The sequence below is a fragment of the Nelumbo nucifera genome, chromosome 8, assembly GCF_055504915.1.
Source record: "Nelumbo nucifera cultivar China Antique chromosome 8, China Antique-T2T, whole genome shotgun sequence".
NCBI lineage: Eukaryota > Viridiplantae > Streptophyta > Magnoliopsida > Proteales > Nelumbonaceae > Nelumbo > Nelumbo nucifera.
The window spans coordinates 25,553,546-25,578,175 of record NC_142656.1 but is presented as its reverse complement, the minus strand read 5'-3'; the positions used below and the strand labels follow the sequence as shown (position 1 = coordinate 25,578,175).

Genomic DNA, 24,630 nt, shown 5'->3' with positions numbered 1-24,630 from the left:
ATTAAAGTGCATAAGCATAAAATATTAAACATTTTATCATCATCTAAGCCTTGTCACAACTATATGGGGTTGTCTACATGAGTTCTGCTTTGCCATTCCATCTGTTTTGTGCCATTATCCATTGTTAATTTATGAGTGCTTAAATCATTTCATACTACAACCCATGTCCTTTATGGTCTTCCCCTAGCTCTTCTAGCCCCCCTTCAACTTTTAACCAAGATTTAAAATGTTGGTGTCGGTGGAAATATTGATCATCCAAATATAGGAAATTTTTTGTGTTGGTACCTATGGAAATGGAAATATGTCATGGAAATATAGGAAATACATGGACATTTTAAACCATGCTTGTAACAGATCATTTCTCATGTGTGTTATATGATATAAAACATATTCAAAGTCAAAATATGGAAGTCAAAGCAAACATTTGTCGATCTTACCAAAGTTCTTCAAGCATGTGAAGCTTTCATTCTGTTTACTTATCTTGTAGTTGCATTACCTAAAGTGGCTATTGTAATGTTAAACACTATGCATTTTTAACTCTTGGAGATTGGCCCTCTGCCTCCTTAAAGGTTCCTTGAGGCAAGCCAAGCAAATCCATTTAGGGGTTTGTGGGAATGCCCTCAACTTGAATTTTTGGCTTGATATACAATGGGGCTGGTTTTATGCTTTTAGTTGTAGTTGGTTATATTTTAGGATTTGTGGTCAAATATTAGTCGTATTACTTTTGCTTCTTTAGTGGAAAATTTTCCATTTAAGATACTATTGAAGAACTAAAGCTTTAGGTATTTGAAAGGTCTTTCTTTTTGTTTATTTTAAAAGTTAATATATTTACAAACAATAATAAAATTTATTAGTTGATAAACCATTACAAAGGTGTAAAGAATATAGGAATCAAAATGCATGCTTTTTGAAAGGGGCTATACCTGGGTTAAAACGAGGAATGCTTTACAATTTGCACTAGGCATGCATGAGGCATTGCTTTTAAAACATTGGAAATATCACCCAATATATCAGCCATGTGGTGTAGATGTGAGAGAAAAAAATCTTGGAATATATTGTATTACCCTTAGCAAAATGGGGAGATTTTACCAAATCTTGACGATATTGTATAACATGTTTGGTGATACTCCTAAGCTCATACATGTATTCTAGTTTATCATATCTCATCTAGTTTTCCACTCATCCATCTTAGAGTTGTCTTTTAGTCTACACTCATCTTTTGGAGATGTTATTTCTTGACTACCTAGCACTCCATATAACATTGCTGTTTTTATAACCGCTATATAAAATTTTGCTTTTAGCCTAAGTGCCGTTCTCATATCAAATAGGACTTCAGATGCACCCCTTCATTTTGCCCATCAAACTATGTGGGTGACATACCCAATCTCTCCATTGTTGTGGATTATTGAACCAAGATAGTGAAAGAGGTGATGTTGATGGTGAAGAGACTTGAACCTCTGACTTCCTATTCTCATGCAATAACATGTTACCACTAAGCTTTGATACCATTTTTGAGACTTGAACCTTGCATCACTTGTATGAAAACAAGAATAACTACAAGATCATGACACACATGTTAAAATGTATATGATATATTATATATTCACATAGATGATATTATGGGTCACTGAATCAACCCAGTAGTCAAACTGTTTGATCTGTGATCTAGTGGCATTTCTAGTTTTATGAACATCTGATAATGCTGGTCTTTTGGATGCACACTAGTAACAGGTGGATCTTTTAGTGAATCATCCATAAACCTTATAATACAAATGCATGTAGTTATTAAGAAAAATTAAGCAAAAAAAAAATGTCCAAAGTGAAAAAATGCATGAAAATTAATAATAGTTAATTGAAACTTAAATAATGTGAAAGTAAAGATTCCATCATAGATGTATATCGTCTGAAAGTGACGATGGTTTGCTCAAATCATACCGAATTCACATGATATTGAGCTCATTGGCAAACTTTGTAACAGTAAGGAATCGATGCTCTTACACCTATTGTTCTCAAATTTGATTCCATGCTTTATTGTAAATTACCTGTCATTTTTTCTCTTTCAATTTGCTATTGCCTTTTGGTGGTCTTCAACTTTTCCTCCATATCACTGTTTGCTTTCTCTTTCTGTTTGTGTGCTTTCTTTTTTTGTGTACCTGACTATCTCTGTTAAACTGAAATGCTAGCTATGCTTTTTTTACATTGAGGTTACTTTTTTTGTTCTTAACGTCTTATAACAGGTCGTGCCTTGATGAAAACAAAGCCTTTTTGACAACGGCAGATTCAGCTATTAGGTTGCTTCCTGAATCCGCCAAGCCTATACCTGGGTGGAAGGGACTTGAATATAGAGCTGCATTTCCCATGCAGAAACCCCCTGGTGCAAATTTCTACCCACCAGACATGGACAAAATGGTAAAATATCCTCAATTGTATTATATAGGACAGAGATCCATTGGTTTTTTTGGATACACTAATGTTTCTTAAATGACTGACACGTTTACACAAATTTTCTAAAAAAAATAGTGTACATCCAATTTCAAAGTTGTCTTCTTTCTATTTCATTATGGAAACCCATTTATTGTAGGAATTTGAATTATGGAAGAGCAATTTGTCGGAGGAACAACAAGAAGTTGCAACCGGATTTTTTAATGTTATTAGAAGACATAGTGAATCCAATTTGGATTCTTCTTCTCTCTATGGTACATTTGGCAGCACTAATCAAGTTAAGGTCCCCATCCATGATCTTTTCATTGTTCCCTTCTCTCATGAATATAAGCCTTTTCTAGTAAAAGCTTCTGAATTGCTGACTAAAGCAGGGGACATTACCGATTGTGCAAGGTATATTTGTTGTTTCAATGGAAACTATAAGTTCATTTACAAGTTATCATCTTATTCAGTATTGTGTCTGTTGATTTCAAATTTATCTCCTGTTGTGCAGTTTAAAGAGGCTGCTGAAAGCAAGAGCTGATGCTTTTCTTTCAAATGACTATTATGAGTCTGACATAGCTTGGATGGAATTGGTCAGTATGTATCATGCTGGTTGATATAGAAAACTAGGAAGATTAATTTAGAATGTAGGATTTTGCTTCTGCCAAATTTGAATGCCTAGGCACCTAGGCCACTAGGCATCCCTTGTCATCTGGAATTGCCTATATGCCTTGACAACTATGAAACAAGTAGTGATTCTTTGGCAGCAAATGCTAGTGAGCCTGAAAATTGACCTCCAATCTGCATATTGATGGCAAATAATAGTCTTGACCTCCAATCTAGGATGCAAAGACTTCTAAATAGAATAAAATCACTTTTATGATATTTAGGAATATGCTGTACATTTCTTAATTATACAAACAATTATTTTCAATAACATGTTCATTTATTCATTTTCAGGACTCTAAACTGGACATTACTATTGGTCCATATGAAACATACGAGGACACTCTTTTCGGATACAAGGTATAAATGATGTGGCCAACTTATTATTTCTTAAGCTTTTGCATACAAGGCATTAATGATATAGCCAGTTTTTGTTTCTGTTCGCATCTTCATATTTTATCTCTGTAAAGTTAAGACCGTGAACCACCCACTGTGGCATGATACTGAAGTCACCAATAGACATTGTTCAAGAATCCTGTTGTTTTTTCCCTGATTGTTAAGAATCCTGTTTACTTTATCTTTGGTTATCTTTATTTTTGATGTAATCAAACTACCTGTATTTTACAGGAGCAAATTGATTAGAACATTACCTCAGTTGCTTCTTAGGAGAACTTTCATACTAAATTTCTATTTTATATGATTATATCTTAAGACTAACTCTACATAGGAACAATTGCTACTCTGTTGCCTTTAATCTCTTTTCCATTTGTTTTTTATGGGTGATCAGTGTAGAAATTTGGAGTATTTGACAATAGTGGCTCTTTTTTCCCATGTTCTACATAAACATCTTTTTTTTTGTGGTTTTAAAAACTATTTTACACTAACAGCTATATACTTTTCATTTTAGTAATTACATGTCATTATTTGTCATCCAATTTGATGGTTCAGAGTGCTAGTTTATTTCACTTTGTTCCTCATCCAATTAGTTAGATAATATCGTTCCATAAATGCATGTTTTATGAAAGCACATTAATATCATCGTGTTATTTGTCACTAGATTTTTTTCCTTGGTAATGTTACTAATATTATTTGTTAATACATGATATCTAGGCTACTTTTGAAGCATTTATTGGAATACGAGATGACAAGGCAACCTCTCAAGTTAAACTCTTTGGTGATCACTTGCAGGTATATTTAGTATCATTATCCACTCCCTACATTTCTATTTCTGCTTGCTTTTCTTCTTTTATATAATTGCAAATCTTTTGTCAGATGTTGGAGCAAAATCTTCCATTGGATGACATATACAAATCAAAAGAAGTCGCTGCTGCACCTATTCGTGTGATTCAACTTGTTTACAACGCAGGGGTGAGTTTTCAGTTGTTCTCTAGGATATTTCTTAAGGATGACACTATTTTCAAGGCAGCAAAGTGTTTGCTGAATGGTTGTAGCTGAAGTAGTAGAAGAGAGGTGAAGGCAAACAAGTGCTGAGAATGTCGAACTGAGTAACCCAGTCGACAGTACTATTATTCATAGTAGATTACAATACAGTGTTACATGAAATGTCTGGAATGCCCCTGATTAGTGATGGGACACCCAGACTGCTTAAAACAAGTGCTGAGAATGTCAAACTGAAAGGTTGTAGCTGAAGTAGTAGAAGAGAGGTGAAGGCAAACAAGTGCTGAGAATGTCGAACTGAGTAACCCAGTCGACAGTACTATTATTTATAGTAGATTACAATACAGTGTTACATGAAATGTCTAGAATGCCCTTGATTAGTGATGGGACACCCAGACTGCTTAAAACACTAAACAGACTTGGGCCCAATAACAAAGGCCCAATACCTAACAGCTTAAAACCCAATACAAACTAACATGTACACTTATCAGCCGAACCAACAATACATAAAAACAGTCAACTTAACACTCCCCCTCAAGCTAAGCATGGATGTCAGTCATGTTTAGCTTGCCAAGAAGGTCCAAGAATTTTGTTGCAGCCAACCCTTTAGTCAGCACATCTGCAATCTGCATCTCGGATGGAGTATAAGGAATGCAGAGTTCTCCCGAGACTATTCTCTCTCTAACAAAATGTCGATCAATCTCAATATGTTTTGTTCTGTCATGTTGCACTGGGTTATTTGCAATGTTGATGGCAGCCTTGTTGTCACAGTACAGCCTGAGAGGACCATCAGCTTTTATGCCAAGCTCACCAAGAAGGGTCCTAAGCCACAGAAGTTCAGCAACACCATGAGCCATACCTCGATATTCAGCCTCCGCACTTGATCTAGAAACCACATTCTGCTTCTTACTCCGCCATGTAACCAGGTTCCCTCCAACAAATGTACAATACCCTGAAGTTGATTTTCTATCCCTAGCAGAACCGGCCCAATCTGCATCAGTATAAGCTTCAATTTCAATTTTATTGTGTTTTCTGAACATAATTCCCTTTCCTGGGCAAGTCTTCAAGTACCTGAGAATCCTTTCAACTGCTCTCATATAAGGGATCTTTGGAGAGTGCATGAACTGACTAACAACATGCACAGCATAAGCAATATCTGGTCGGGTGAGAGATAGATATATCAGCTTCCCTACCAATTTTTGGTATCTCTCTTTATCACAGTAGTCCTCCCCTACTGATTCCTGTAGACCATGGTTTTGTTCTATTGGGGTATCTGCTGGTCTACACCCTATCATGCCCGTCTCTTCTAGGAGGTCAAGTACATACTTCTGCTGACATATATAGATCCCCTCTCTTGATCTAGCAAGTTCAATCCCAAGAAAGTATCTCAAATGGCCCAAGTCTTTGATCTCAAATTCAGAGGCTAAAAAATCCTTTAGTCTTTTGATCTCTTCCAGGTCATTCCCAGTAATCACCATATCATCCACATAAACAATGAGTGTTGTAAATTTGCTATCCTGTCTCCTTATGAACAAGGTATGGTCTGCACCACTCTGAGTGTACCCCACTTTCTTCATGGCCCCACAAAGCCTCTCAAACCATGCACGAGGAGACTGCTTTAGGCCATATAATGCTTTCCTCAGTTTACACACCTTTCTATCAAAGTCGTAGCCTGTTGGAGGGTCCATAATTACCTCTTCATGAAGATCACCATTTAGGAAGGCATTCTTAACATCCAGCTGATGGAGTTCCCATGAAAAATTTGCTGCTAATGATAGTAAAACCCGAATTGTGTTGAGCTTCGCTACTGGAGCAAAGGTTTCTTTGTAGTCAATCCCTTCTTTTTGAGTATACCCCTTTGCCACAAGCCAGGCCTTGTACCTTTCAATGGACCCGTCCTCCCTATGCACAACTAGGAGGAGTAGAAGGAGAGGATGGAAGGCCCGAGGCAGATAAATGAACAAAAAAGAAGGGAGAATAAGAATCCTCTTCCATCCCACTAGTCTCCCCCCGAAGAGGATTCTGGGAAGACTGAAAGTAGGGTTGAGACTCAAAAAAGACCACATCTCTGGTGACATACTTTCTCTTGGTGACTGGATCATAACACTTGTAACCTTTTTGTGTAGGAGAGTACCCCAAAAAGATTCCTTTCATAGCCCTAGGATCCAGCTTAGTCTTCTTTGGATCCTTTACATGTATAAAACATACACAACCAAAGACCCTAGGAGGAAGATGAAAGTCTGGAAGGGTAGGACACAGAACAGAGAAAGGGGTTTTCATACCCAACACCTTAGATGGCATCCGATTTATCAGATATGATGCGGTAAGTACTGCTTGAGACCAGTAGTGCTTGGGAACCTTGTGCTAGAATAGTAAGGCTCAAGCTGTCTCCAATAGATGTCTATTCTTGCGCTCAACAACCCCATTTTGTTGAGGGGTATTAGCACAAGATGATTGATGTAGCATGCTAGCATCTTCCATGAACAAGTTCAAGGAATTTTCAAAATATTCGGTAGCATTATCTGACCGAAATTGCTTAATCTTCTTGTCAAATTGTGTTTCAATCATTTTGCAAAATGCCATGGTTATCCATGGCACTTCATCTCGTCCTTTTAACAGGTAGATCCATGTGCATCGAGAGTAGTGGTTAATAAAACTGATAAAGTAACGAAAGCCATTAATAGAAACAATAGGTGAAGGGCCAAAAGGAGCTTGAATTTCATTACTGGAAACTGGATAAACAATTCTACATTGTTTTGACAGTTGACATACTTCACAGACTAAACTCTGACTTGAAATGCCCTTAAACAATTCGGGAAACAACACTTGCAATGAAGAAAAAGGTAAATGACCTAGCCTAGCATGCCACAGATGCAACCTAGCTATTGACTCCACATTCTCCGGACCACTAACAGCAAATGCTTGTAAGGCTGAACCGATGTCTGCATCAAAATAGTAGAGGCCCTCATACTCATGACCGCTCCTAATTGTTCTCCTCGTCAATCTGTCCTGAAAGACACAATGAGTAGGAAAAAAGGTTATGCTACAGTTCAAATTTTTGGTAAGTTTTGAAACAGACAAAAGGTTTGAGGTAAGACTAGGAACATGCAAAACTGATTTAAGAGAGAGGTCCTTGCTTAGGTCAACCACCCCTTTGCTAGAGATGGTGGAGAAAGACCCGTCAGCAACTCTCATCTTATCCTGACCAGACAACAAGTGATATGAAGAGAATAAGGAGAACATATGTGTCATGTGGTCAGTTGCACCGGAATCAATAATCCAAGACGTAGAGTCAATAGGACTAGTTGCACTAAAGGCAGAGACTATACCTGATCTGGCAAGAGAGGAGGAAGCAAAAGAGTTACTCCTTAGACGGGCTAAAGCCTGGCTAAGGACCTCTACGTCATCAGTAGTGAAGCCCAAGGTACCAGCTCCGCAGGAATTAGCAACCTGCCCCATGGAAGAAGAAGCCACTGTTGGTATACTCTGTGAGCTATCACCATTGTTACTAGTGACAAGGATCCCACTTGCCGCTTGACCCTTCTGTCCCTTCTTGTCTTTTCTCAATGCAGCTGGCTTCAAGTGAGGATATAGGACCCAACACTTTTCTTTTACATGTCTTTCACCTCCACAATGAGTACACTTAAGATGTTTTTTGTCTGGATATCTGTTCCCCTTTTGATTTGTAGAAATCAGGGCTGAATGTTCTATAGATTGTTCAACTGGTTGCTTCTGAGTGTCAACTTGCATCTCCTTTCTCCTGACCTCTTCATTCCTTACCAGATAATAAACAATGATGTAACTCGGGCATTTCATCTCTTCCAAGAATTTGTGACCTTATGCCCTCATACACTGGGTCCAGGCCAGCCAAGAACTTAAAGGCTCTGCTCTCTTCAATCTTCTTATCATGTCTCTCCTTGTCCCTGGCATTCTCCCAATCCAGAATCAAGTGGTGATCAAGCTCTTCCCACAATCCTCCCAGAGTTGCAAAATATGTTGCAACTGTCATATCCCCTTGCCTTAAAGCAGCAATGTCTTGGTTCAACCTGTAAATTCTAGCATTGTTTTTCTTCTATCCATAGGTTTTTGACATTTTTTTCCCAAATCTTAGCTGCTGTGGGAAACTGTTGAACAGTCCTGGCAACTCGAGGAGTCATAGAAGCAAGCAGCCAAGACATAACTGTGGCATTCTCCTTGCACCACACTGCCAACTTCGGGTTCCTTCTTCTTCCCATCTAAATAACCTGTGAGTTCACGGGAAGTAATAAAAAGCATTGCAGAAACAAACCACTCCCTAAAGTTGTATTCATCCAGCAACACACTTGTAATCTGCAAGCTGTGCAGATTCAGGTTCTCCAGATTTGAAGACCTCCCACCAGGTCTGTTATCCCTAGAAGAGACCTCTCCGGATATTGAAGACATCTTGGATGTAGACTTTGTGTAGATAACACTGTTTCAGACTAGCCGAAGTGGTCACAGTCCTGAAGTGGACTAGTTACAGCACCAAGAAGAATTCTGTGAGCAAGTAACCGACCTGAAACTGAGAGCTCTCCACCACTGCACTATGCAGACTTCACTTGGGCTTCGACTTCTGCAACTGAAACTGAGAGCTCTCCACCACTGCACTATGCAGACTTCACATGGGCTTCGACTTCTGCAACTGTAGAGAGTGCTCACCCCTACGACAAATACTAAGACTGCTGAAATCGGTCCTCAACCTAGGTCTGTCCTATACAAACCTCTCTTAGCAGCCGAATGGCTACTAACTACTAGAAGCAGTCTAGTAGGGCATCAACTTCTGGGTCTTACCTCCCTTGTGCCCTACAACCGAGAGAAACCCTAGGTTCGAACCTTGTTCTGTTCTATGGCAACCCTAGGTTTTTCTGCAGCAACCAAGAAAAAGAAAGGAGAAGGCAAACAAGAGAGAAGATTTGGCATCAGCTGTAACCAGAAGATCGCTCAATGCTCTGATACCATGTTTGCTGAAAGGTTGTAGCTGGAGTAGTAGAAGAGAGGTGAAGGCAAACAAGTGCTGAGAATGTCGAACTGAGTAACCCAGTCGACAGTACTATTATTTATAGTAGATTATAATACAGTGTTACATGAAATATCTGGAATGCCCCTGATTAGTGATGGGACACCCAGACTGCTTAAAACACTAAACAGACTTAGGCCCAATAACAAAGGCCCAGTACCTAACAGCTTAAAACCCAATACAAACTAACATGTACACTTATCAGCCGAACCAACAATACATAAAAACAGTCAACTTAACACAAAGATCCAATGGTCTTGCTTACAAGGCTTTTTTACATGGGCATGCTTCTGGCACTGTTTCATGACCTTTTGAACCAAAATTCACTTGGTTCAGTTCCTGTCTACTCCATGTCGAATAAAACTACCAGATAGTTTGCTGCTCCACTTTTTTTTGGACCAATAAATGAAAAATTTTCATTAATAGAAAAAGGTAAATAGTGAATACAACACCAACTTGAAGATCGACTTTGGAAAAATCTGTGTGGTTGGAATGAATTTGGAGGATCGGGAGGTAGAGTCTATTGCAGGTTGCTTAGATTGTTCCACCTCTTCTTGGCCTTTGACCTACTTAGGTCTTCCCCTAGGTGCCAATCCTAAAGAGAGTCGGTTTTGGGTTCCTATTGTGGAAGGATTTGAAAAATGCTTGACAGCCTGGAAAAAGAATTACATTTCTATAGGCATGAATGAATATCCCCTATTTTTCTCTCACTGAATCCCTCTTTTTCTACCTTCCCTTCTCTTCTTCCTCTCCACTTTCTGTTTCAAGAGGTTAAGCCACCCTCGAAGGGGCTTCCGAGGTGAGCGGTATCTCACAAAGTTGGTATCAGAACAAGGTTGCAGACCATCTATGCCGCAGACAAGATCCTCTACCATGGAAGATAGAGTCAACCAACTTGAGATTGGGTTCCACCAAGTACTGAACGAACTCAGGGACCTCAAGGTGGTCATCTCTAACCTCGCCTCCCAACAACAGTCTAGCGAGACTAGTCAGCCAACAGGGGCCGACGCCTCTGTTTCCGGTAGCTAGGGAACTAGGGGTTATCCCGCCGGAAAGGTTACTAAAATCAATTTTCCAAACTATTCCGATGGAGATCCTATTCCTTGGATCTTCAGAGCTGAGAGATTCTTTGAGTATCATGAAACCCCTGCACACCAGCGCGTCGCCATCGCCTCCATTCACCTAGAAGGAAACGCTATTCTCTGGCTCCAGTGGTATCGACAAACCCATCCTCAGGTAACTTGGGCGGAGTTCACAGAAGCTTTTGTGCATCCGTTTTGGGCCGACGGCATTTATGGATTACGACGAACTCCTCACTCGACTAAAACAGACTGGGACAGTAGCAGACTACCAGCTCGAGTTCGAAAGAATGGCGACTAGAGTACATGGATGGCCGGAGAAGGCCTTGGTTGTGTGTTTTGTGGGAGGTCTCAGAGAAGACATCTGCCTTGAAGTGAGAGCTCTTCGACCAGCGACAGCCATGGCGGCAGTGGGTATGGTTCGCTTGCAAGAAAAGATTGATAGCATGCGCAGGACCAGCAAGCCATCCTATCCGAATGTGAGGACTCTCCAGCGGGCCGAACAACAACCCCATAAACAAGTTGGGGATTCTCAGAAGCCCATCTTGCCCAGGCCCACTGTGCCTTTCAAGCGCCTCTCATGGGCTAAGATGCAGGCCCGACGCGAGAAGGGCCTCTGTTACAACTGTGATGATAAGTTTGGGCCAGGCCATAAGTGCCGGGTCCAACGAGTATTTCTCCTTCAAACAGAGGAAGAACCGGAGGAACTGGAGCACATCGAAGACTGTGAGCTGATATCAGGCGAACCAGAACCTGTTGGAGTTGAGATCTCCCTACACGCTCTCATGGGCCTCAATCCTATTCAGTCCATGCGAGTAGAAGGAAGATTGGCTGGCCGATCTATGATGGTTTTGATTGACAGTGGCTCTACTTTGAATTTCATCACTTGCCGTTTGGCAAAGCAACTAGGTATGACTATACACCCCACTCCTCTCTTTTCAATCCATGTGGCTAATGGGAATCAGATGTTATGTGATGGTGTATGTAAGAAGGAAAGGATCCTCGTACAGGGCCATAATTTCGTGGTAGATCTCCACCCATTGGAATTCTCGGGGGCTGATATTATTTTGGGAATCCATTGGTTACGTGGCCTAGGTCCTGCACTGTGTGATTGGGCCAGAATGACAATGGATTTTTGCCAAAATGGACAGACCTGCCATTTGCAAGGGGTGCAGCCCCCTAGTCCCCGAGGTGATACTTTAGCCTCTATAATACGGGCCTCCAAGGATACTGGACAGCCCTTGTTTATGCACTTAGGCATTCGGCCCACAGTTCCAATTTTAAACAATCAGCAACCCACTGAAGCCCAACACCAGACCCTAAGATCGATCCTTGATCAGTTTGGTGACATATTCAAGGAACCGAACCAGTTACCTCCACCCCGGGCCCATGACCATCAGGTACCCCTCTTACCAGATTCCAAACCAGCCAATGTGAGGCCATATAGATACCCTTATTTCCAAAAGCTGGAAATTGAGAAGGCACTAAAAGAGCTAATGGACAAGGGGCATATACAGACCAGCACCAGCCCATTTTCATCCCCCGTACTCCTAGTGAAGAAGAAGGATGGTAGTTGGCGGTTTTGCGTAGATTACCAGGCCCTGAATCAGATTACAGTGAATGACAAATTCCCAATACCCCTCATTGATGAACTGCTGGACGAGTTAGGGGAAGCACAAGTGTTCTCCAAACTGGACCTGCGGTCCGGGTATCATCAGATCCGGGTTCACCAGGCTGATATCCACAAGACAGCCTTTAGGACCCACGATGGCCATTATGAGTTTCTGGTTATGCCGCTTGGTCTTACCAATGCCCCCTCCACCTTTCAGGCCCTCATGAATGACATCTTCAGGCCTTTCCTAAGGCAATTTATTCTGGTATTTTTCGATGACATCTTGGTTTACAACAAGGATTGGGGCACCCATATGAAACATCTGAAACTAACCCTCACAATTCTGAGAGAGCACCAGTTGCATGCCAAATTGACAAAGTGCTCCTTTGGACAAAGACAGATTCGGTACTTAGGCCATGTGGTTGCTGCAGGGCGGGTCATGGCAAACCTAGAAAAGATAGATGCCATCCAAAAATGGCCCAAACCCACTACTGTAAAGGCTCTCAGGGGTTTTCTTGGGCTTATTGGTTATTATAGGCGCTTCATTAAGGGGTATGGGCTTATGGCCACCCCTCTAACACGCCTGTTAAAGAAGGATTCTTTTGGTTGGGCTGATGATGCCCAACGGGCCTTTGAAGACTTGAAGACAGCAGTTTCTAGCCCTCCAATCCTCACTCTTCCAGATTTCTCTCAGCCCTTTGAGATAGAGTGTGATGCATCGAGTGTCGGAGTGGGGGCCGTTTTGATGCAGAAGGGGCAACCCATTGCTTATTTCAGCAAGGCTCTCTCAGCAGCTCACCAAAATCAGTCCACCTATGTCAAGGAAATGATGGTCGTGGTAATGGAAATACAGAAATGGCGTACATACCTATTGGGACGCCAATTTATCATAAGGACAGACCAACGAAGTTTAAAGTACATAGCAGAACAAAGGGTGCACACCCTGGAGCAGCAAAAATGGCTTAGTAAACTAATGGGATTCGACTACCACATCGAGTATAAACCTGGGCCTGCCAATAAAGTAGCTAATGCCTTATCACGGGTAGAGGAGCTGGCCCAACTAACCTGCTCTCAGCCCAGTTTTCCCTTATTTGCAGCTATACGGCAAGAAGCCAGATCTGATCCACAGCTGCAAGACATCAGGGAAAAGTGGAAACGTGACCCCTCTCAGGTTCTGGGTTACCAAATTGTGGGACCTGATCTTTTCTTCAAGGGTAGGTTTGTGGTTGCTCCAAATTCCACCCACAAAACTGAACTGCTACGGTTGTTTCATGATTTCGCATTGGGAGGACATTCAGGGGTGCTATGGACCCTAAAAAGACTCAGCAGCCACTACCATTGGGTAGGAATGCGCAAGGATGTGTTGCACTATGTATCAAAATGCCCAACTTGCCAACAGCAGAAATACTCCTCACAGTCACCCGCGGGCCTTCTACAACCCCTCAAGATTCCAGAGCAAGTGTGGGAAGACCTCTCCATGGATTTCATCACGGGACTTCCTCGTTCTGCAGGAAAGGAGGTCATCATGTTGACCGCCTCACCAAATATAGTCATTTCTCTGCTTTGCCTCACCCTTACACTGCAGCAATGGTGGCCGACATTTTCATACGGGATGTGGCAAAACTGCATGGAACACCAAGATCCATTGTCTCGGACCGTGACCCTGCCTTCCTAAGTTCATTTTGGAAGGAGTACTTCAGATTGCAAGGAACCCGACTGCACCCATCCACCAGCTATCACCCGCAAACTGATGGACAGACTGAAGTCATTAATCGATGCTTAGAAGCCTACCTTAGATGCTTCATAGGGGAGAAGCCTAGACAATGGGCCCACTGGCTTCCGTGGGCAGAATACTGGTACAACTCAACTTATCAATCAGCTGCAGGGATGACACCCTTCAAGGCCCTATACGGCAGAGAACCCCCTCCCATATTACCCTATGAATATGGGTCGTCCAAGGTGGCAGAAGTAGAGACTCGCCTACTGGAAAGAGACGAGATCCTTAGACTGCTCAAGGCGAATTTGACAAAGGCCCAGCAACGAATGAAGATCAGCTATGACTCTCACCACCGCCCATTAGAGTTTCAAGTGGGTGATTTTGTCTACCTTAAGCTCCAACCTTACCGCCAGGTCTCAGTGGTAAGACGGGCTTGGCACAAGCTACCTCCCAGGTATTATGGGCCCTACAAGGTGCTGGAAAGAGTGGGCCCTGTTGCTTACAGATTGGACCTCCCTGCTACCTCGAAGCTTCATCCGGTGTTTCACATCTCTCTTCTCAAGAAGGCTGTGGTAAATCATACTCCTATCTCATCTAGCTTACCCCAATTCACGGAAGAAGGGGACATTTACACAGAGCCCATCAAAATTGTGGATTTCCGATGGGTCCGACGAGGTGGGCAGGTTGTACCAGAAGCCAAGGTAGAATGGTCCGGGCTGCCCCCAGAAGATGCCACCTGGGAACCTTATCTAAGGATGAATGAGAGGTTCTCGAACCTAGACCTTGAGGGCAAGGTCAATGCTAAGGAGGGAGGAATTGTTGGGACCCAAATACCTTCCCCGAACCCAACAAAGGGAGTGGAGCAGGCCACTACCCATCAGCAGTACTCAAGGAGACAGAAATGACAGGCGACAGAGCCTCAGGGACAGGCGACAGAGCCTCAGAATTAGTTACACACAGAGAGGGTGATTCTGCCAACAGAAGATATTCCCTCCATGATATTTCCCAGAGTTAGTTATCCTGCCAATGAGAGGATATTCCCCTTATGATTACACCTGTAGGCCAGCTATATAAGGCCATACTCTTACAATGAAAGGCATGAATGAATATCCCGTTTTTCTCTCACTGAATCCCTCTTTTCCTACCTTCCCTTCTCTTCTTTCTCTCCACTTTCTGTTTTAGGAGGTTAAGCCACCCTCGAAGGGGCTTCCGAGGTGAGCGGTATCTCACCAGGGATTTTTTGTGGAAATCAGGGGAAGTGAAAAAGGATCACTTGATTAGATGGGAGGTAGTTAGTCAAAGAAAGGAAGAGGGGACTTGGGGATAGGGAATTTCGTTCCAACTCAGTTCTTAGGGTGTTTCCTATTAAAGAAGTTTGGGTTAGACCTATCCCCCCTAAAATTGCTATTTTCTGTTGGGAAGTTTACTATGGTAAGATCAATACTTTGGAAAACGTACAATTGAAGAAACCTTACTTGTGTCTTTCCCCTAATTGGTGTTTTCTTTGTAAAGCTCAGAATGAGGATTGTTACTACTTACTAATATCTTATCCCTTTGTTGTAGCTTTATGGAATTGAATCTTTGTTTTGTTTGGATGTAAGTGAAACCTGCCATCTGATGTAAGTATGTTGTTTAATCCGTCTACTTTTGGGTAGCACACGGTGAGGGAGAATTATGTGGAAATGTACTAGAGCAGCTCTCTTGTGGACAATTTGGGAAGAAAGGAATGTCAAAATCTTCTTAGGAAAGGAAAGAAGTCTCTCTGAGGTGAAGGAATGCACTTTGACAAGAATCCATTGGCTGAAAACATTAAACTTCTTTGCTGATTTTTCCTTTGATGATCATTGGAGAAATTGGCTAGTAGTGGCTAATACCTCTACTAGGAGGAATAGAAGAGCAGTAGAAGGGACACCTCCAAAGGGTGTCATTAAGCTGAACTTTGATGCGAGTAGCCAAGGTAATCCAGGACCTTCGGGTATAAGAGGGGTCCTAAGAATAAGGATAACAACATTATCTGCTTATTTTTAGGACCAGTGGGACTGGGTGACTCTAGAAGAGCAGAGATACTAGCTACTGTACAAGGGATCCAGATTGAAAACCAGCTTGGGGTGGAGTACTTATTAATTGAAGGTGATTCTCAGGTGGTGGTGGGATGGCTTTTGAACCCGGATTCTGCCATTTGAGGTTATATAGATCTCCTTAAAAAAGTGAATTGGCTGACTAGCAACATGACAGTGTTCAGTGGGTGAACAGATCAGCGAATGCTATAGCTGATTCATTAGTCAAACAAAGGACTTCTCGGGACTGCCTATATTGGACTACCTTGTAATTTGTTCAATTTGAATTTGAGAATCTATCTTTAATTTTTTTGAAGAGGTCACACCTTGTTCCTCTTCTTGGGATGCTTTTAACTCTTTTATCTTCTGTGATTAATAAATTTCTTCATTCATCAAAAAAATAAAAAATACAACAAAAGTTTACAAACAGTGGGACATAAACCCTCTTATCTCTCCTTCAAGAAACTCTTTCTTATTCTTACAACTGTTCCCAAAATAGTTTATCTCTTCCCACCCCTTGTTTGGTTAAAGCATCATCTAAGGAATTGGCACTTCTTTTGATGCATTGGATCTCTTCCCATCCCTTATTTTTACAATTTGCTGCTCAACTTTAGATTCTAGCTTCCATGTCCAATTACCTCTGGCTTTAAAACCTTAAGCTTTTTGACCCCATCTATTACCACCATTATTCTTTTCTCTAACTTGTATTCATAGTTCAAGTACATGATTATAAATTATTTAGGAATCTTCATTTTTTTTACTGTTTTAGTTATTTTGTATAGGAGCTCTGGTATGTTCTCTGTCTTGGTTGCTTCATCAGAGACTGATAGATCTGATCAAAATCAGAAAGTTTTTTTTTTCTAATAATTAAAGAAATATCTCAAACTAAAAAAGATACTTGTAAATCACCACAACATTAAATGACAAAGAATATGTGATTAATCAAGAAGAAATTAGGTGAAATAGAGAAGAGAATTAGTGGGAAGAAGAAAGGAGAAGAAAAGAGAAATTAGTATCGGAGAAGTAAAAGTCAAGGGTTGGAATACCCCATCAGACTTGCAAGGCCTTTTTTCCCCTTCTCTTTTCAGGTGGCGGATAAAAAGGGGAAGGACAATGTGGAGAGGACTAAGGGCTGCAGTATGTTGGACACTTTGGGAAGAAAGAAACTCTAGGATATTCTCAGAAGCTCAGAGAGGAGCAGCAGATCTGAGGGATATCATTCATATTAGGGCGGTACAGTGGCTGAAATCTTTGGAGCTTTTCACAGATTACACTGTGGATGACATGTTGAGGAAGTGGGGTGAAATTGCAAATTGCACACAGACTTAAGTCAGTAATGAGTGTGGCTTGGACCCCTCCACCTAGTGGATTCGTGAAACTAAACTTTGATGGGTGTAACAGGGGAAATCCGGGACAATCGGGGATTGGGGGTGTTTTTAGGGATGAAAATGGGGTCATTTCTGCTATGTTCTCAGGCCCAATTGGAGTGGGTGATGTTGGATTGAAGTCTTTGTATGTATGAGTATTCGGCTGATAAGAGTTCTTATTAGCCTATACTTAAGTTTAAGTTGTCCTGTACTGGGCCTTTGTTAATGGGCCTAATCCTGTTTAATGTTTTAAGTTGTCTAGGTGTCCCATCACTAATCAGGGGCATTCTAGTAACTTCCTGTATCATTGTACTACACCATAATATAAATAATAGTACTGTCGACTGAGTAGATAGTTCGACATTCCTGCATCTCTTCTTCTTCTTCTTCTCTTTTCTGCTACTTCGGCTACAGTAATTTAGCTTTCATGGTATCAGAGCATTAGCTTCTTCCTGGTTTCAGCCGGCACACACTCTCTTCTCTTGTTGTCTTTTCATCTTCTCTCTCCCTTTTCTGGGTTGCTGTAGAGAAGACCTAGGGGTGTAAGAGTAAAGCAAGTTCGAACCTAGGGTTTCTCTTGGTTGTGGGACTCAAGGGAAGTAAGACCCAGAAGTAGATGTCCTACTAGGTTATTTCCAGCAAATAGTAGCTATTTGGCTACTAAGAGAGGTCTGTGTAGGACAGACCTAGTTGAGGACTGATTTCAACAGTCCTAGCACTAGCCGAAAGGGGCTTAGCTACTTCTACAGTTACAGCTTCGGTGCTCCAGCAAGACTCGCACAGACTTAGCTTCTTCTACAGAACCCACTGTTCACTTGCTACTGTTGCGGCCTCGAACTGTTCACTCACTACTGTACCCGAACTGTTGCAGTTTTTGGTTCAGCCCAAGTGAAGTCTATCTAGTGTTCTACCAGCACTGTGAACACTTCTACCATCATAGCAATGTGGCAAACAGCTCCAAGTTCAGGGTGGTTATCAGTCCGAAACCCCTCACCACTGCTGTGAGATTACCTAGGGAGCTGCCAGCTCCAGATTGTTCAGCACTGTGAACCCTAGTTGAGGACTGATGTCAGCAGTCCTAGTATTGGCCGCAAGGAAGGGCACTCTCTTTACAGTTGCAGTACTCAAAGTTCAAGTGGAGTCTGCATAGCACAATAGTTGAGAACCCTTAGCTTCAGGTCGGTTACCAGTCCAGAACTCCTTGCTTGCTGTTGTAACTGAACTGTTTCAGAACTGTGACAGTCTCGGCAAGTCTGAAACTGTGTCGAGTGCTGTCAGAACCTGCTGTGGTCATTTCAGCTAATCAGATCTGCTCTAGAACTGGTTCAGAACCTTCAGAACTGCTTCGGCTAGTCCAATCAATGTCACCTACACAGTGGCTGCAGTCAAGATGTCTTCAATACCCAGAGATGTTTCTTCTAGAGATAACAGGCCTGCGGCAAGTGGGAATTTTGTCACCAGCAACAATGATGACAACTCACAAAATACACCAACAGTGTCTTCTTCTCCTATGGGACAGGTTGTTGATTCCTCTGGAACTGGTACATTGGGCTTCTCTGCTAGTGAGGTTGAGATCCTTAGTAGGGCATTAGCCCGTCTAAGAAATAATTCTTTTGCTTCTACATCTCTTGCTAGATCAGGTACAGCCTCTACCTTCAGTGCCACTGGCTCTATTGACTCTACTTCTTGGGTTATTGATTCCGGTGCTACTGACCATATGACACATATGTCTTCCCTATTCTCTTCATATCATTTGTTGTCTGGTCAGGATAAGATGAGAGTTGTTGACGGGTCTTTCTCCACTATCTCTGGAAAGGGAATTGTTGACCTAAGCAAGGACCTCTCTCTTAAATCAGTTTTACATGTTCCCAGTCTTACCTCAAATCTCTTGTCTGTTTCAAAACTTACCAAAAATTTGAACTGTAGTATAACCTTTTTTCCTACTCATTGTGTCTTCCAGGACAGATTGACAAGGAGAACGATTGGGTGCGGTCATGAGTATGGAGGCCTCTACTACCTTGATGCAGACATCGGCTCAGCCTTACAAGCATCTGCTGCTAGTAATCCGGAAAGTGTGGAGTCAATAGCTAAGCTACATCTTTGGCATGCTAGGCTAGGTCATGTGTCTTTCTCCTCATTAGAAATGTTGTTTCCCGAATTGTTTAAGGGCATTCCAAGTCAGAGTCTAACCTGTGAAGTATGTCAAATGTCAAAACAATGTAGAACTGTGTATCCAATTTCCAGCAATGAAATTTGTGCTCCTTTTGATTTGGTTCATTCTGATGTCTGGGGCCCTTCACCCATTGTTTCCTTTGATGGCTTCCGGTACTTTATCAGTTTTATTGACCACTACTCTCGTTGTACATGGATCTACCTGTTAAAAGGACGGGATGAAGTACCACGGATAACCATGGCATTTTGCAAGATGATTGAAACACAGTTTAATAAGAAGATTAAGCAATTCAGGTCAGACAATGCTGCTGAATACTTTGAAAAATCCTTGAACTTATTCCTGGAAGATGCTGGCATACTACATCAGTCATCCTGTGCTTATACTCCTCAGCAGAATGGAGTTGCTGAGCGCAAGAATAGACATCTATTGGAGACAGCTCGAGCCTTACTATTCCAACACAAAGTCCCCAAGCAATACTGGTCTCAAGCTGTACTTTCTGCATCATATCTGATAAACCGGATGCCATCTAAGGTGTTGGGTATGAAAACCCCTTTCTCTGTTTTGTGCCCCACTCTTCCAGACTTTCCCCTTCCTCCTCGGGTCTTTGGCTGTATATGTTTCATACATGTGAAGGATCCAAAGAAGACTAAGCTAGATCCTAAGGCTACAAAGGGAATATTCTTGGGGTACTCTCCTACACAAAAGGGTTACAAGTGTTATGACCCTGTCTCCAAGAGAAAGTATGTCACCAGAGATGTGGTGTTCTTTGAGTCTTAACCCTATTTTCAGTCTTCTCAGAATCCTCTTCAGGGGGAGACTAGTGGGATGGAAGAGGATTCTCATTCTCCCTCCTTTTTTGTTCCCCTATCTACCTCGGGTCTTCCATCCTCTCCTCCTACTCCTTGTTGTGACATTCCGAGTCAACCCAGTGAGGCTCCCACTGTGCCGGTTACCTCTCCTGATGCTGCAGATGTTCTTGAAGGCTCCAGTAGGCAACAAAAAGAGATACTTACATACAACAGAAGGAAAAGGGGTCCTCAACCTCATGACAGCAATCAGTTGGACTCGGATCAATCTGTCTCTACAATCCAAGGTAATTTCAACTCTCATACTTCTGATTTGGATCTTCCTATTTCTCTCCGTAAGCCTATCCGCTCTTGCACCACCCGGCACCCCATTGCTGATTTTGTTTCTTACTCACATTTATCTCCTGCCTATCACTCCTTTGTGTCTGCTCTTTCCTCTGTGCGTGTTCCTTCTAGGTACTCAGAGGCTGTGTCTGATCCAAGGTGGAAAGAAGCTATGAATGAAGAGATGAAAGCCCTAATGAAAGCAAGAACTTGGGAATTAGTGGATCTGCCAGAGGGGAAGACCACTGTTGGGTGCAAGTGGGTATTTACTGTAAAGCACAGGGAGGATGGGTCCATTGAAAGGTACAAGGACAGACTTGTGGCAAAGGGGTTTACTCAGAAAGAAGGGATTGACTACAAAGAAACCTTTGCCCCGGTAGCAAAGCTCAACACAATTCGGGTTCTATTGTCACTAGCAACAAATTTTTCATGGGAACTTCATCAGCTGGATGTGAAGAATGCCTTCTTAAATGGTGACCTTCATGAAGAGGTATTTATGGAACCTCCACCAGACTATGACTTTAGTAGAAAGGTGTGCAAATTGAGGAAAGCATTATATGGGTTGAAGCAATCTCCCCGTGCATGGTTTGAGAGGCTCTGTGGGGCCATGAAGAAAGTGGGGTACACTCAGAGTGGTGCAGACCATACCTTGTTCATAAGGAGACAGGATAGCAAACTTACTGCACTCATTGTTTATGTGGATGATATGGTAATTACCGGGAATGACTTGGAAGAGATAAAAAGACTGAAGGAGTTTCTAGCTTCTGAATTTGAGATCAAAGACTTGGGTCATTTGAGATATTTTCTTGGGATTGAAGTTGCCAGGTCAAGAGAGGGAATCTACATATGTCAGCGGAAGTATGTTCTTGACCTCCTAGAGGAAACAGGCATGATGGGGTGTAGGCCAGCAGATACTCCAATGGAACAGAACCATGGCCTGCAGGAATCAGTAGGGGAGGACTACTATGATAAAGAGAGATACCAAAAATTGGTAGGGAAGCTGATATACTTATCCCTCACTCGGCCAGATATTGCTTATGCTGTGCATGTTGTCAATCAATTTATGCACTCTCCAAAGATTCCTCATATGAAAGCAGTTGAAAGGATTCTCAGGTACTTGAAGACTTGCCCAGGGAAGGGAATTCTCTTCAGGAAAAACAATAGAATTGAAATTGAAGCCTACACTGATGCAGATTGGGCTGGGTCTGTTGGAGACAGGAAGTCAACCTCGGGTTACTGTACATTTGTGGGAGGAAACCTGGTCACATGGCGCAGTAAGAAGCAGAATGTAGTGGCTAGATCAAGTGCAGAAGCAGAGTATCGAGCTATGGCCCACGGGGTTGCTGAACTCTTATGGCTCAGAACTCTTCTTAATGAACTTGGCATTAAGGCTGAAGGTCCTCTCAGGCTGTATTGTGACAATAAAGCTGCCATCAACATTGCCAACAATCCCGTGCAGCATGACAGGACAAAACATATTGAGATTGATCGGCACTTTGTTAGAGAAAGAATTGTCTCGGGTGAACTCTGTGTGCCTTATACTCCATCTGAGATGCAAATTGCGGATGTACTGACTAAAGGGCTGGCAGCAGCAAAGTTTAGGGACATGCTTGGCAAGCTAAACATGATTGATATCCATGCTTAGCTTGAGGGGGAGTGTTGGATTGAAGTCTTTGTATGTATGAGTATTCGGCTGATAAGAGTTCTTATTAGCCTATACTTAAGTTTAAGTTGTCCTGTACTGGGCCTTTGTTAATGGGCCTAATCCTGTTTAATGTTTTAAGTTGTCTAGGTGTCCCATCACTAATCAGGGGCATTCTAGTAACTTCCTGTATCATTGTACTACACCATAATATAAATAATAGTACTGTCGACTGAGTAGATAGTTCGACATTCCTGCATCTCTTCTTCTTCTTCTTCTCTTTTCTGCTACCTCGGCTACAGTAATTTAGCTTTCAGGTGACTCCCTTAGAGCTGAGATCTTTGCAGTTATGGAAGGAGTACAGAAACTAAGGAGTTTTCAGAGGTGGTGATAGGATGGCTGATTAAAGATCACAATGGCTTATGGAAGTACAATAATGACAGGAGGAAATTCAAGTGGCTGGTGCGGGAGATGGAAGTTAAGATACTTTGGGTTAAAAGATCGGCTAATTCCCTAGCTGACGGTTTAGCTAAACAAGGGGCAGAAAGGGATTCACTTTTTTGGGCTAAGCTGTAACTATAGTGTGTTTTCTTTCTTTTTTTCTTTTCTTGAGGTTCTTTGTTGCTCTTGGAAGATAAGCGTGTTTGTCTTCCTATTGTAAATCTTCTTTTGATGAGTTAATGAAAGTGTTATTGATCAAAAAAAGAAAAAGTAAAAGTCAAGGCATAACTGCTGCCCTGTTGTATTTTATACGATTTGTTCATAACTGCAAATAAAAGGACAATTCTGCCCCTATAAGGTGGCAGCAAATGAAGAGAAAATAAAGATGGCCCCACAGGCCTACTACATAATCAACCCAACCAAAAGAAGAAATAAATGAAAGCCCACTATGCAGGGGTAAGGTTGCATCCATCTATCCCTCTCCAGACCCCGAATTAGTGGGAGCCTCATGCACTGGGCTGCCCTTTAGAGAGACACAGCATAAACACTTGGAGGTAAAACCGAAAAATCCAAAAAACCCAACAATTGAGAGTGTGTAGTATTGAGGTAAAACCAAAAGAACCCAACAATTTTCAAAATCAGTAAAGAAAAGGAACCAGACATCTTCAATAACAATATCATAGCTAGACCAGAAGTTTGAAGTTCAATCCAAAACTGATCTCTCCATGTCTTCAAACTCTGGGTGAGCCATCACCCACTGTACAATAAGGTTTTCCATGTCAGCATATAATCTCTTGCAGATTTGTTTGTGTTAGGACATATTGAATTCCAACACTCCATGGATTCTTGATGGACACTTCAACATAAAATCTTCCTTCATGTACTTGCTTATCTGATCTAAATGTTCGTCTAATATACACAATGAATGGCATTTGTGTTCTAAAAACCATTGTTAAGATGGTTTGGTCATGTGCATAGAAGACCATCAACAATACCCATAAGAAGTGATTTGTTGCAAGTTGAAGGGGTTAGAAGGGCTAGGGGTAGACCAAAAAGACATGAGTAGAAGTAGTAAGAAATGATTTAAATGCCAATAATTTAGCCATGGATATGGCATTAAATAGAATGGAATGGAAAAACAGGATTCATGTAGCCAACCCCATATAGTTGGGATTAGGCGTGGGTGATGATGATGATACCTATATACTCTCTCCTTGAACACAAACAAGACTGTTTCTCAATGTGTGTCATAACTCAGGACTTGGGTTGAGGAAGAGGCTTGAGATAGGTTGAGACAGCCCTAGTTCGAGACCCCAACACATTCTTAGAGGATGCTTACCATGATGTGTCTATACTTGAGATTTGGAGTTTGGGCTTTATGCTCTAATGGCCTCTTTTCTTATGCATCTTTTTCAGCCATCTTATCTCCTTCCTCTTCTTCCTATAGGGTTATTTTGGCTAAAGCTATTTGCAATATACCACCTACCTATGTTTATTACACTTCATTGGAAGGTTATATGTCAGAGGATTAGTTTTTTGGTGTTTTTTTCTTTGGCCTTTTTAAATATGGGTAAATACCTCAAGGGGCATGGATTTTTTTTTTGAGGAATCCTTCTCTCCCATCCAAAAGAAGAGAGAAAATCTTGAACAGATGCACAACAGATGCTTTCCTTTGGTCTGTGTGGGAGGAAAAGAATGCAAGAATTTTTAGAGAAGAGACGCATACTCAAGTAACTTTGATTGAGAACATCATAATGAAGATGACTCATTGGGTTAAATTGATGCTTATATTTAACTCTTTCTCAGTGGAATATATCATAGATCCATAGGGGGTGACAATATATTGCCTCTTTGTCAAGAATCATTATCCCTCTTGGTCTCAACTCAAC

At 41.7% G+C, this 24,630-nt stretch overlaps 1 protein-coding gene across 3 annotated transcripts in view; it reads left to right on the top strand.

Moving 5' to 3' along the window:
- Window positions 1-24,630, top strand: part of NUDT3 (nudix hydrolase homolog 3) — a 115,093-nt gene that overhangs the window by 49,347 nt on the left and 41,116 nt on the right. For all 3 annotated transcript variants that reach the window (XM_010270171.3, XM_088892751.1, XM_088892752.1), the window contains 6 exons: window positions 2,238-2,409; window positions 2,582-2,835; window positions 2,936-3,017; window positions 3,385-3,450; window positions 4,201-4,278; window positions 4,363-4,458. In XM_010270171.3, coding sequence (XP_010268473.1) covers window positions 2,238-2,409; window positions 2,582-2,835; window positions 2,936-3,017; window positions 3,385-3,450; window positions 4,201-4,278; window positions 4,363-4,458 — 748 coding nt within the window. The remainder of the gene's footprint in view (window positions 1-2,237; window positions 2,410-2,581; window positions 2,836-2,935; window positions 3,018-3,384; window positions 3,451-4,200; window positions 4,279-4,362; window positions 4,459-24,630) is intronic.